We start from the raw sequence: 15,110 nt of genomic DNA on the forward strand, positions 1-15,110 counted from the left end.
GTATCAATAGTTTTTACATGTGAATCGGGTTAAAATTCGGCAAAACATAGTGATTATATGAAATACAAGTGTGTTTTCTAGAGTTATACACTCTCCTTATTGTTATTTCTTTTTTCGTTGGGGGGGAGGGGGACAGGTCCGACATTTGAGAGGGTCAGGAGAGGTATTGCCCCCCTCATGCCTTTTGGAAAATAACTGTATTTCAATAAATTTGGCGTAATTTTTGCTGTTTTTCGACGCAACATATTCGTACATTGACTATTTCCTTTTTGCACGTACCCCTCTAGGAAATTTGAAATATCATGACTTGGGGGGGGGGTGAGATTTTTCTTTTAAAGTTTAGAGCGAAATTTAATTATTATTATTATTTTTTTTTAGGAAGAGGAGTAGTTTTAATTGAATTGTATGCATTCTTTTTTTAGAAGACGAGAGACCATGTCAGCCTAATCAGCGATACCTGGAGGGGGGAGGATTTTTCTGCATTTGTTCCAGTAATAATGCATATTTTAATGAAACTCCATTCCTTCGGGCTCTTTGGGGGAAAGGGAGAATTGCGTGTTTTCTTCAAATTGTCACGAGTATTTTAATCTTTTTTTTTTTTTTTGTATTCCGAGGCGGGGGATTTTTACTTTACTGTACTTGTTATACATATTTTTTATATCAATATACATAAATATACATTGAAAATTTCAGTTTGTTCTACTATTTGCAATGCATAGTTCAATTAAATTCTTTTTTTCTTCGGGGGGAGGGGATATTTCTTCTTGCTGCCCGTAGTTTTAAGTAATTGCTCTTTGGGGGGGGGGGACAAGGATATACATATTAGTTTTTTTCTAGGTTCAATGGGAATTTTATCAATTTCTTCAAGCTATAGTTTTTATTCCTATTGGGAATAGAGCTCAATTGGAGTTTAACTTAAATTACATGTGTGTTCTCCAGAAGAAAAACTTTTAAACTAAAATATCCCAATCAAACTCGCAATAGAATAAGGAGAATGTAACCTAACATCCCCCCTCCCATTCGAAAAAAAAAATAATTTCAATGCAAACAAGCATCACAATCGAGAAAAGTGAAAAATTCTCCTTCCCCAAAACAAAAAATTACTTATACCATTAAAAAAAAATTTAAAAAAAATCTCGCCTGAAGAAAATAATTATAATCAAATTCTTAGAAAGCTTTAAACAGGATTAAAAAAATATATCTCCCTCGTCCCGTTATTTAAAACTTTTCTGCAAAGGGGGGGGGGTTAAATCATATACAGTCAATGCATATTGCATCGAAAGACAAAAAATTGCGCGAAATTTATAGAAATACAGCAATTTTCCGAAAGCGGGGGAGGGGGGCAATGTCTTTCCAGACCCTCTCAAATGGCGGAGCTGTTCCCCTCCACCCAAAGAAAAAGAAATAACAATAAGAAGAGTGTAACTCTAGAAAATACACTTGTATTCCACATAAGTCTATGTTTTGCCGAATTTTAACCCGATTCACAAGTAAAAACTATCGATATTCGTCAAATGTTGCTACAGGTGGCTTATATGTAACTTGAAACTACTAAAAAAATTATTTAAGCATTTAATTGGCAAGAAACCATCAATTAAACATCGCTCCAACCCTATTCGTACGAAGATCCTATGTTGTTTCTTCCTTAGCAACGCGCATAGCAACGGCATGATTGGAAACTTCCCTGAGTTTCTGGCAACCCCTGACGTCACCACTAAACGTGTCTATTAGTAAAATGAATGCAGTGTACATGATTTAAATCACACAATTAAAACCAGTCATTTAAATTTGTTCATACTTTTTGAATCAATACATGTACTTTAATATTTAAAAATAGCACAATTTTTATGAGCTATTTATCCGGTTTTATTTTTTTATTTTATTTTTTATATTTTTTTTAATGTACAATTGAAGCCAAAGTTGTTTGGAAATTTTTTTTTAACTAAGTTATTTATTTTTATTTTTTGCTGAATTAAATGAGCTTTTTTTGTGTACCAATGCTTGAAGGATACTGAATTCCATCACTGCCTTGAAGTTATTCTGATACTTGTCTGAGTATTTGTTTACACATGTTACAATGTATATACACATAAATTCAAATTCAGAAAAATCAATAAAAAAAATATTTTTAATAAAGGTTCTTACCAATTACTTCGAATTGTATTGATTTTATAAAAAACTGATGATATTTTTTTTTCTTTTTGTAAGGAGGGGTGGAGAGATTAAAACTAAAAAATGTAAATTTTATTTTATTAATATTTTAAAACCTTTTTTAACAATCTGAAAGAAAACATTTTTTTTAATGCTCTAATTATGAAATTTCTGCAATTTGGAACAGGTTAGTCTTAATTTTTCAAAAATAAATTTTGTTTAAAAACTTACTTTTTCGAAAAAATGCATAAAGTTGCAGCACACAAAATCTGCGTAGCTCATCCTCTGGTTTCTCCTTTCGGATTAATGCCAAAATATATTTGGCTAAGGTGAATTGATCCGCTTCACAGCTATGAAGGAGAAATAAGACAAATAAAAAATTTAAATAAAATTCATGTGTATATTCAAGATAATTTCCAAAACAATAACTAAAATAAATAATTAACATTGATAACAATAAAATAATATAATATCAATGACATACAAAAATACATATCAGATACACATTAAATCTGACATTAATACAGTTCAACCTCCATATATTGTACTTCCACACATCAAAATTTTCTATGTATCAAACTCCCAGCAAATTTCTATGCCCATTACATACACTCCTGTTTGTGAAAATTGCAACACCACGAAGGACTTACACGAGTGAGCTGAAAATTGCAGGAAATGTAAAGCAGGGCATGATATGCAAATGATTAGAATTGCAGACCGGCAACGCATGCGTATGCTGAGCAGCGCCCTCTGAATGGCGGATTGAACCGAATATAAATAGACGGCTGTAGCAAGGCGTGTATAATTATCTTTGGTTATATGCTAGAGTAAACGTTAACTGAATCTTTACTATGCCTCTTTGACGAAAGAAAGCGAAATTTGAGCAAATTTCGGAGTTTGAACGGGGCAGAATTGTCGGCCTTCATGAAGCTGGATTGTCTTATCGTGCAGTAGCCGCTCGTGTGCAGCATAACAGCAGCACAATCATGCGTGTTTGGAAGCAGTGGACGGACAAGGATCGGACAACTCGGAAATCTGGGAGTGGACCCCGAAATGCGACATCATCTTGCTATGACAGACACCTGGTGCGTATGGCGCTGACGGACCACACAGCTTCTTCTAGACAAATTGGCAGCACAGTAGTCAACAGCTACAGGTGTTTCATTGTGTGCTTCATCAATTCGGAGACGTCTGCTGCAGCGTGGGCTGCGTGCAAGGATTCCTTTATACAGGATTCCTCTCACGCAAAACCATCGCCGCCTGCAGCTACAATGGGTCGATGTGCATAGGAGCTGATGTGCTGGTTGGCAGCAGGTCGTTTTTTCTGATGAATCCCGCTTCAATTTGTGGCACTATGATGGCCGAATTCGTGTCAGGCGCTATGCCGGTGAACGGCACATTCCGGAGTGCAGTATCAAAAGCCACAGTGGACGAACACCCGGAGTTATGGTCTGGGGTGCCATAGCATATCATGGACGATCACAATTGCTACGAATTGTGGGCAATTTGAACAGTATCCGATACATTAATGAAGTTCAGTTCCACAGTTCCCTTAAGTTTATTTTAAATCTCAGTTGCAACTGGTAATACAGTAAGATCAGTTTCAAGCTATCCCTTTTGTCTGTTGATTTTAATTTCAGTGTAAAATATTCAAAGTAAATGGCGTTTTATATATATATTTGATATTTTACTTTTCTCTTGATTACATTGTCAGAACGAAAATCCCTTAATAATGCGGATAACGTTGAATTGCCGAAGAATGACTATAATTGAAGGCGCAAAAATGTCATTTTCTGGTAGATTAATTATTTCTGCAAGTAGAGTGTCTACTATTATAAGAAATCAGAAAGCCTTGATGAAAGTATTGAAACTTACTGAAAACTTTCACTCAAAACCATGAAACTGCAAAAACAGTAGTTTGTTTAGAAACTATGTAGTGATCAGTAAATGTTTCACATGAATTCATTTTTTAATTATTAGCTTTCATTTCATCCGATTCACATATAAATTAGAAATAGAGTTTCATACAGAAAAATTAACTTTAATTTTAATGTTTTGGGGGAATTAATGATAAACTATAATCACTTCAACATATCGAAATTTCTTTATATCGAATTTCTTTCCAGCAATTTACTACTTTGAAATATGCAGCAAATGTTTTAACGAAGACTGTAAATGTCTTAACAAAACGGTGCAAATCTGTCATTCAAGGGATCAGGATGAGTCCATTGACCTCCTGTAATTTAGAAACATACTGTACTTTAGTATTTATGCATGTATTCTGCTGTTTTTTGCTTTGTATTATAACCCCATCCCCCAAGAAAATCTTGAAATGATGGGCCTGCAAAACTATCAACCAGCAACATGCTCTGGACCCAACTAGAAGGTGGGTTGCTTTATTGTTTCACAATAAGAATCAAGAACTGATCTGAAACTATTCACCCTCTTACAAATAACAAACCTTTCCAAAAAAAAAAAAAATCTATTTCATATACTCAGAATCCTATTGCAAAGCTGCCAACTTCAAAAGATAAGCTGCAATTTCTTTCTAAAGCTTGTACAATCCATAGAAAATTAGTGAAATATCTTCTACAAATAATTAAAATGTACTCAAACAATTTTATTTAGTTACTGAATACATTAGAAGGAAAAACACCAGGGCTGTGGAGTCGGAGTCAGACTGATTTTGGAGTCTTGGAATCGGAGGACGTTAGAAATCATGCCGACTCTGGGCTTCCTTTTTTCTTTAATTTTCACTCTCCTTGCATTTTTTTAAGAACAGACATCCAATTGATTCAATTCCATCAAAAAAGGCCTACTAATAAGAAAATAACTGTCATTGGCAACCAGCTAGTTAAATTGTTTATCAAACTTTCTGTAATTACTAACTACTCCGTCCTCTAGTTTGCTTGTTTTTTAACTTTCTTTAACTAATAGCAACTGTCAGCAAACGGTTTTGATGCCTAGCATTTTATAATTACTTTCAAATAAAAATAATAATATATCTTTTACTTTGATCTCGGTTATAAAATAGTAAAAAGAATGTATCCCTTGAGCCTGTAGCTCGGGAGGAAACTTCTAAGGGTGTTCGGTAAATTCAAAATAAGTGTTGGCTTGAAAGGCGAATCCATAAGATTCGGTAAAATATATCTGTTTTTAAATCTAAAGACTATATCTATAACTTGGTTCTCATTAAAAACTATGAAATAAAATGAGTACATGATTTCTTGGTTACAACACTCAATAATTCCAGTTATTCTAAAAATCTTCATATTAAGGTTAACTATAAAGCAGCCAGTAAAACTAAAATTAGAAATTGATCGAAGACAAAATATAGGTGAAGTAAAAGCTATTCCTACAAAGCTGTATACTGCCGCATTTTGTGTAAAATTTGTTCCAGACTTCAAGCGTACATGTACCCTTTCCTCTAACCGCAATATATTGCCCTATTTTCATTGAAGTTTTTTAGTTACGATTTACTGACAAAATTTTTCAGAATTAAAATACTTATATATTTTATAAACTTTGAAATTAACTTTTTGTGTCATCCACCAGATGAGTCTCACCCGGGCTGGATCGCCTTCTCTCAAGAAAGGTTTTTTGACTTTGCAAAAGTTACAGCTTTCAAAAATTGAAAGCACACACTTTGATGAACATCTATTTGTTGAACATTAAAAGGGAGCAAATTAGTCTTTTTCATTTTTTTTAAAGGGAACTTTTAAGTAATCTCACTTTTAAAACCGCAACTATTGGAAAAATTTATTTTCAAATTGAATTTCTAGCATGCTTCACAGCACCTCTTAGGTTTACAACAAAATACAACCCGAAAATTTCATAAAAAGGAATTAATATTTCAATCTATGTTTTGGGGTTTTCCCTCTTTCCATGAGGGGAGGGGGAATGGAAATGCAAATAAATAAATAAATGGAGTCAGAGTCAAACGTTTCAAAATCCAGGAGTTGGAGTCGGCCATTTTCCTCCCGTCCTTGCAGCCCTAAAAAAAAAACTCTCCTTTTATTCCCAAAAAATGAAAATTTAGACCATTTCCAATATGCACTAGTTTTAATTACAGGGTTCATACTCTATTTGGATGAAAAAATTCCATGACTTTTCCAAGACTTTTTCATGACTTCAATGAAAATTTTCTTGACCTTGTTACACGAACAGAATAGCACTATTTAATCTCAAACTTGGCAATATTTGGAAATGAGCATTAGCAAAACATCTATATGAATGCCACAGCCTCATTGAAGCACTTACTAGTAATTTTAAAAATATAAGTGCACACTTAAAAAACTAAACTATTCTTATTTGTCTTCATCATATAAATTTAAGTAAATCAAAAATGCAGTGAAGCGAATATGATGATGCTAAAATGTCTGATATTTTTTTTTAAACAGACAGAATGATATTGAATGGGACAAGGTTGATTGAGTCATCATGAAGTTTCAATAAATTTCCTTCAAAAGTTACCTTTTGGTATCAACAGTGCCTTTAATCATCCACGTAACTTGACAGTATTTTGGTTCTTTGAAGTAAAGCCACATAGTTTAGTTCTTTATGTTTCTAAACCAGATCTTTTTTAAAAAAAAACCCATTCAGTAATGAATCAATCTTCTGATTCAAAAGTATATTTGTTTTGTTTTCAAATTTGCATACTTTCAAATCTATATAAATTAATAGGTTCAGAAATTCAGGAACACGTTTAATTCCCGACATTGAACATAGCAGTGGGTCGCATGGATTAGTTTTGCGTGCCGTATATTGAGCACTACTGGTTTAGAGCATTAGAATGCCTCTTTTTCTGTATTCTATCGCCTGACGTAAGATCTTTATTTTCTAAAACATTTAACAAATTAAGATAAACTCTAATAAATATAATAATAAAGTCCTTACGAGTGATGGAATCGAACTTGCATACAATTGAACTGCTTTTTTTTTTTTTTTTAATGGGCGTGGCAAAACTAAGAACATGAAATTTTGCTACTACGGAATATGAAACATAAGAAGTGTTGTAAAATAGAAAATTCAAAATAAGTGATGTCCAGGTAGGAAAATCACATCGCAAAAAATGGCAAGGGGCTGCGACAGAAGTAGATGCAATGAGATTTCAAAATTCAGGTTTGATTTTTGGATCGTTCAATTTTCCACTTTTAATAGCTTTTTTGTGCTAAACTGTTAAATCACTCAAAATTTCTAATGTTCCTTTAGCTACTGTTCCTTTCTCTTTGTCCAGGAAATTTTTCCATGACTTGAAATAAATTTATATGACTTTCAATGAAAATTTCAATTTTCCATGACTTTTCCAGGTCTGAAATTTTGTTATTTTTTTTCCATGACTTTCCAGGATTTCCATGACCCGTACGAACCCTGTAATTAGTGTATTTGCTAATTAAAGTCAAATATTTTGCAACCAAACTTTTCATTTTCAAGCCCAAATTTCAAATAGTAGAAGCCAAAAATTTTGGGTCACATCGAAACTTTTTGACCCCTAATGCGTTGTGATGGAAGGGGGATTGCATGATTCCACAAATGTTTTCTAAAATCTCCACTTCAAAACCATGTTTACATGACTTTTATACCCCGCATTTCCCTGCTCCAACTCAAAAAAAAAAAAAGTTCGGAAAATACATCATTCACATGCAAAAAGATCTTGTACCCTGTACCTGAGAAAGTAGTTTCACCCAGCATCCTTAGCAGCTATACCCAGCTAGTGAACAAACTCGTTTCGCTAAGTGCATTCTGGGTAAAAACCCTGTACCTACTCCAATCAATAGCAAAAGGAAGAAAGACCCAGTTTACCCAGGAAATAACTCAGAATGTAGTTTAAAGCAAGTTTTTCTGGGGTAGAAACAATCCATGTGAACAGTGCTAATAAGCACAAATACAATTGTAACGACCAGCAACAGGCTCTGGGCCTAGCTAGGCTGGTCCTAGTCAGTTTATAAGTCTCCAGTGAAGATCAATGGCACTCTCACTCTTAAAGCTATCTACCCCCTTACTCATTACAACATCATTCGATAAGCTGTTTTAAGTGACCATAGACCTATGATATGAAAGTAATATTTTTTCCTAGTTTCCAAACGAGCCTGAAATTTAAATAGCTTAAAACAATGACCCCTTGTCCTGCTTTTTGAGCAAAACTTTAACCCAGGGTCACTCCATAGAAATGTCAACCTCAACCTTAGATTTTTTTTTTCCTCAAAGCCCTAATTGTGACCTATCAGTTCATTCAACATACTTTCTAGTATAACATTAACAGTTTGAAAGAAATTCATTCAGTGTTTTTCTTCTGGCTCTGTGCGAGGTTGTAGAAAAAGCTTAGCATATGCAAAATCATGCGTCCAAGTTTTCTTGTGTAATGTAAAAACTTTTAAAAATTTTTAAAAGAACTATGTTTATTCTAAAAGATTCGATGTTGGCCCAACAAAATTGACTGTTCTTTTTGCATACATTATAAGATTTAGTATTTTAATTAGTTTGGTTACTTCACTGAAAATATTTACGGTACGTTAGTTATGAAAATGTATTTTTTTCTGCTTAAAAACTAAACCAGATGATTGAACCAAACAGCACTTTTTATTTTCTTACATCTGTGTCATATCTACTTAAAAAAATATACATTTATTTTAGTATCAGTAGATATAAAATAATTAGTGTGACTAACATAACAGTTTGCATGTGACTAATGTAACATTTTAAAAGTGACAGCTAATATTTAAAACTTATTTAATTTAATGTACATTTTCATGAATAATTTTGAATAAGTAGGCATTCTATATTGATTAAAAATATAAAGGGTGAAAAATAAAAGTAATATTACAAAAGACCTTCTGTCTACTTAGAAAAAAACTTTTTTAAAGGTCTTTAAAAAGATACTTCCAATTTAAAGAATTATTAATAAAAAAAAAAAAGGTGAGTAAAGCAAAATGCGTACTATGCTGAATGTGCATTCAACACAAGTATCCAAGCTAAAGAATTAAGAAAATAGAAAGACAGTTTTAACAAACAAAGGAGAACATCTCTATTTTTTTAGAAAAATACATGTCCACCTATTATTAAAATGAAGTAATCAGGGGTCAATCTAGACAGAAATTCGGTCCGTTTACGGACCCTTCACAAAATTCCAAACCCTAAAAACGGACCCTTCACAAAATTCGGACCCCTATGAACGGACCTTTCACAAAATCTATTTTGCAAAGCAGTCACTGAAAGTTGTTTCTACCTCAGATCAACTAGGCACTCCGAGCGGAATGAGTCGCGCGCACGTACGCTGATCGGATCGGATTGATCGGAGGGAGGATGACGTGTGACGTGCGCCTCTCCGTGATTGAAGGAATTTCAAGTGCGCAGCGTGCTTATTGGTGGTTTTCGTTTTGAACTGCGAGCAGTGTGGCAATGAAATGGAAGCTGTTGGCGGATGCCTTGTTGCATGGTGTGTTTTATTTTGCTCGCCACGTTGGAACATGGAGCTAGGAATGCAATCTTAATTTTGTTTAAAGCTTTTATTTTTGCTCTCAAATTTACTAAAAAATAAAAAATATGACTTTAAGTTGATTTTCGACATTTTTTTTTTTTAACTTCACTAGTCGGAATGATCATGTTTCTTGGCGGTTTTGAAACCTCCAGTTTGGCAACACTATGCAAACAACAAGTTCAAGTAGTAGAAAAAACGCACGGCGTGCAATTGAATTCTTAAACTTAAACTGTTCAAATAAATGAACTAAACATTATTTTTAATTGAATTCTCATCTTTTTAAAACTATAACTAAGAGTTATTTAGGTTATAGTGATCTTATGATCTTTTTTTTTTTTCACAAAATTCCATTTTAGTTTTCACAAAATTCCATTTTAGTTTTCACAAAATTCCAAATTATTTTTCACAAAATTCCTAAAACAGGACCCTGACAAAAAATCCTAGATTGACCCCTGGTAATGGCAGCTCGTTGGAAAACATTTGAAGATGTTACATGATACAGTGACAATAAGCGCTGCTGCCATATATTTCAGAAAATGCAAGAATGATCATTTAGAAATTCAAACATTTGCTGTGATATCTGGAATTAAAATGCATTCTGCAAAAAAGTTTGAATATTTTTTTTCCAATATTACATTTTAATTCACAATGCACAACACTATTCGTTCGATGAATCAGTAAACCTTAAAAAATAATGTGTTTCGTTGGAAAGTACTACGGAGTTTCTTACGACGATAACTAGTATATCGGCAGAATACTAGAATTTGGTGAAACTATCAACTTGTATTAAGTTAACTTTTTAAAAGAAAGATATTTAGGATTTAACTATCCCAAAAATGATGTTATTCAGTTTGTAAAAGCAGTTTTCTAACATTTTTTTTTCGCACATTCAAATCAAGTTAATTGAACTGAATCCTGCCATTCAATTTCTTACACTAATATAGAAAAAAAGTAAAGAAAGAACCATAATGCAACATAAAGACGGTTCCTAAAAAGTGTGAAAGTTATATAAGAGCAAGAGATTATTTATAGAAAGTTTTTTATATGCATTCATTGCTTGTTATTCGATGGTTATGTTAGTCACGTTACGTTAGTCACACACAGTTTTTCGTAAAAGTACTATTAAGGACCAAAAAAGATTCATCTGTAATAAATCTGTAGTATATTTTTTAAAATGGACAGTTTACCTCTTACAAATCTATAGGCCAATTTTAAATGCCTGCGTTAGTTTCGGAAAAATTTGCCTCGTAACATAAGCATTGTTTCTAAGGGTTGCAAAATTGTTACGTCAGTCACAATGCTTTTTTTGGTGAAAAAATACCTGCCAGTGCTTATTTTGCTTCAAATTCTTAGTAGGAATGAAAAATAGTCACCTTGTACATTTTAAATCTGCATATTAAACCAAAAAACATTTATTTTTACTCCCGGTGTAAGTAAAAAGAGTAAGAAAAACAGCTGCGAATGTTACGTTAGTCACTATGGAATGACCCCCCCCCCCCCGATAAATGCCTTTCATTAAAATAAATTTAAACAACTGAATCATGTCCCCTCTGACCAGGGATGGCAAAAACCCGGATTTTTTTAAAAAAGCCCATGGACCCAGGGTTTTTTTGGGTTTTTTTAAATAAAACCCAACTAAAGCTGGGTTTTTTAAAAGAAATGTGGGTTTTTTTTGTCTTTTTTTAGGGAAAATGTAGGGTACTTGTAGCATATTGTAGCGTAAGTATATGAACAAAGCACAAGAATTGTCTTGGGGTAAAAAAAGCTGGAAAACTAGTTAAAATTCAGCGTTTTCTGAAGAAGAGTATGAAAGACGACAAAACCCAAGAATGGTGAAGTTTCAGATTTTTTAGTTTCCATGATTCCCATCAGTTAAGGCAAAATTACTTCTTGAGTGATAAAATCTATTGTTCGTTTTTAATTACTACTTTTTTTTTTTTTTTTTTTTTTTTTTTTTTTTTTTTTTGCATTTTACTTTATTGTATTTCATTTTTTTATGCAAAACTACTGTAGAACCTCAAGTAGTTTAAATCCCTATTTACTGAATTCCAGCTTAATCAAGACATTTCTTTGAATTTTATGTTGCCTGTTTTTCTATTTCTGTGTACAGATTAAGAAATATTAAACTTTTTTGTAAGATAATGAAAATACTGTACATCCTATTCTGTTTTCTGTACGACCATTTGTAAAACCTGTTAATTTCTAAAAAAAATATAACTTGTTAATTCGAAATTTGTGACGTGTCGGGTTGCAGAAAATAATTCACATGAAAGCCTTTTAGCTAGAGTAGTTTCCTCTGTACAATCTACAAATATTGAGAAAACCAGACGTGACAGGACTTAGTCAAGATAATTTGAGTTATTTATTGACCAGTTAAGGAAAAAAGTTAAATATATTTATTTAAAATCTTTGAAGTATTTTTTTAATGCCATTAAGATTTAAGAAATACTATTTAAGTTCAAAATTTATTTTTATGTCCATTGTCTGTGGTGAAGAACAAATAAAATAGAAGTTTAAATTGTAAAAGTATTTAAATTAATTACTTTTTTAAAAAACTTCTCAAAAAATTTTTAAAAAACCCAAAAGTGGGCTAAATAATGGGTTTTTTCAAAAAAAACCATTGGGTCCAACCCAATTGGGTCCAATCCGGCCAACCCTGCCTCTGATTCTATTTTACTCCAGGGTATACATATTAAGACATTTAAGTCTGGCATCATAATCTAAATCTGGAAGTCCTTTCACTATCCTTGTAGCCATTCCTTCAACCCTTTCCAACAAAGAACTATCTTTCTTGAGGTAAGGAAACCAAAACTGAACAGCTTACTCCAAATGAGGTCTTACTATACTTCTGAATCTTTTTAGATTTATTTAAAATAGATTGATTGATAAACCCAAGTATTTTGTAGGTTTTGTTACTTGCAATGCTGCACTGTTGATTAAACTTGAAGTACTGATTTATTGAAACACCCAAATAATACCATTTTCTGCTTGACTGAACCCTGTAAATAATAACTTGTACACTTATTTCAATGACCTAAACCCCCCTCTTTATGTTTCAATTATTTATTTTATTTTCCGATTTAGGAACGAAAAATCAAAATTTTGAAAAAAGCAGAAATGACCACATTTTCAGAATAAAATTATTTGTTTTACTTTATATATCTGTTTATGAAACATTATTTAGCACAAGCAATAACTTTCAGTTTATGTGTTCATTGTTTTGATATTAGTAAATAAATTGCTTTACTTAAACAAGACATTACTATTCAATAAAATATTTACCAACAGTTTGTGACACCTCAAAATACTTCGCAATAAATAATGTAAGTTTAATTCATGTCAAAGTGTTTCTTCAAAAAAAAAAAAAGGGTTTGTGTACAAAATTCATCAAAATCTTAAGAAAAGAATGAGTTAAGTTGTTAGACTTGCATCACTTATCTGCTTCAATATTCTCAAAACCAGCAACAAAATTTTGTACTTTTTCTTTTCATTTTTTACTGTCGCTAAAAGTCCTATGGCTTTTAGTGGTCTTTTTTTTTATTGTCCCCCCTCCCTTATATCCCCAATCCCTGCCACTAGTTTTAGGGGGTTAAACCTTTCCCATTGGGGGGAAAAGTAATAAGATACATGAAACTAGGGAGACTCGACCCAATTTTTGGTTCTTTATTTTTCTTTCTTTCTTTTTTTTTTTTTTTTTTGTAGAATAGCTAGAACCAGGGTTGTTAATTTTTCCACTTTTTCATAAAAAACCCCAGGATGCCAAAAGAAATTGGACAAATTGACAAAATTTAATGAAAAGAACAAAATATGGATGAAATGAAAATCAACTGATTTTCCATGTGCTTGATTGATAGATTTATTTTTAGGATGTGATAAAATTAGTATAAAATTCTAATGCATCATATATTGTCAGTTAATCATTTAATTAAAATTTTTTGATTTTATACTTCGGAATTTAATAAAGAAAAAAAAATGCTAATTACACATTGGTGCAACTAATTTTAGATCATATTTTACATATAAGTAATAAAGTTTAGCGAAGTGAATGAGATATTCAGCGTATTTACATTATTATACAATGCTAGCATTAAAGAATACCTCACTTTTAAAAATTTACAGCACTGTAGATGATAAATAGAAAAAAAAAAAGATAAACTATCCAAGTTTCGTTTCAATCATAAATGTTCGATGTGTGTGCCTTTCGTAACGCAACACACATCTATAACATACATATTGGAGTGTTTCACTGTTGATTTTGCATAATGCTACACATAAGTGATCTTCAAGTTTATGCAATGTTGTAGGCAACGTTGGTATATAAACATTCGTTGACAAAACCCCATAAAAAAATCACATGGGGTTAGGTTTGGAAATCTGGCTGGCTATTGCATAAAGAGGAAAACATCATGACCTGAACGGCTAATACAGCGTTTAGAACCACAGTGGCACAGAAAAGTGGGGGATAGGGGGAAAAGACACCCCCATAAGCTTTGGTTTTAATATTGTTGCCAATCCTAATAGAGTAGTTAATACCCGAGCAAAGACTTGTGAGCAAAAAAAAACCCCCAGAAGGAATTTCTGACTGAGCTAGTGCGGAACATGCACGTTAATTAGTTATGTGCATTTATGTACGTTCAAAAAACTTTCAGTTTATCTTTATTTTTATGTATCATTTATGGCGGTAAGATATAAATTTTGAAAACCAGGACATTCTTTTATGCTAACCCTGTATATTACACTAACAGAAATCAAGCTTAATGAAACAGTTACATAAAATGCTTAGAGAAATACATACAAAACCAGGGTTACATAAAGAAGTGAAACATTTAATTACTCTTTTGAAACCCATCATCAGTATTTCATTAGAGGTGCTACAAAGAAATTTCTCAACTGTAGCAGACATAACTAATGAGTTTTTGACACTTTTGAAAGCTGAAGAACAGAAAACTCATAGCAAATTTCTATAGCAAGGTTCCTAAGGTGTGGATACTGCGTTAAAAATCATGGAATTTACCATCTAGTCCAAAACTGTCCGAAAGTGTCCAAAACTATATTTTTAGAGAAAATATCAAAAAGAGAAAAAAATGTGTACGAACATTGAAGAAATATATATGTAACTTATTTATACAGCTGATTCTAATCTGGTTACAAAGAAGTTGAATTCTTCATTAAAAATTAAAACTTATAAGCATGAGGTGTTCCCCCCCCCCCCTTCCCATAATTTAGTAACCAAATCTTTCAACATTTATGCATGTGTGCAAATGAAAGTGTTCAAAATATAGTGTAATAATTGTCCCAAATGCAATAAATGAGTTTTTCAACTGAAGGAAGAAATACATATATTTGAGAGTCTTTTACAGCTTTGTGAACATTTTCATCTCTTGACTGTGGTGTAATTTCATGATCTAATACTAAATTACCACCAAACTACTTTAGAAAAATGCCAATTTGTTTCTAAAAATTGTCAAGATACTTTAGTTAT

At 32.3% G+C, this 15,110-nt stretch overlaps 1 protein-coding gene across 1 annotated transcript in view; it reads right to left on the reverse strand.

The window, feature by feature from the left end:
- The window catches only part of LOC129219436 (RNA-binding protein 26-like), a 200,673-nt gene that overhangs the window by 150,457 nt on the left and 35,106 nt on the right, over positions 1-15,110 (reverse strand). The window contains exon 2 of the mRNA XM_054853832.1: positions 2,383-2,501. Within this exon, the coding sequence (XP_054709807.1) occupies positions 2,383-2,501 (119 nt within the window). The remainder of the gene's footprint in view (positions 1-2,382; positions 2,502-15,110) is intronic.

The sequence above is a fragment of the Uloborus diversus genome, chromosome 3 (genome assembly GCF_026930045.1).
Source record: "Uloborus diversus isolate 005 chromosome 3, Udiv.v.3.1, whole genome shotgun sequence".
Lineage (NCBI taxonomy): Eukaryota > Metazoa > Arthropoda > Arachnida > Araneae > Uloboridae > Uloborus > Uloborus diversus.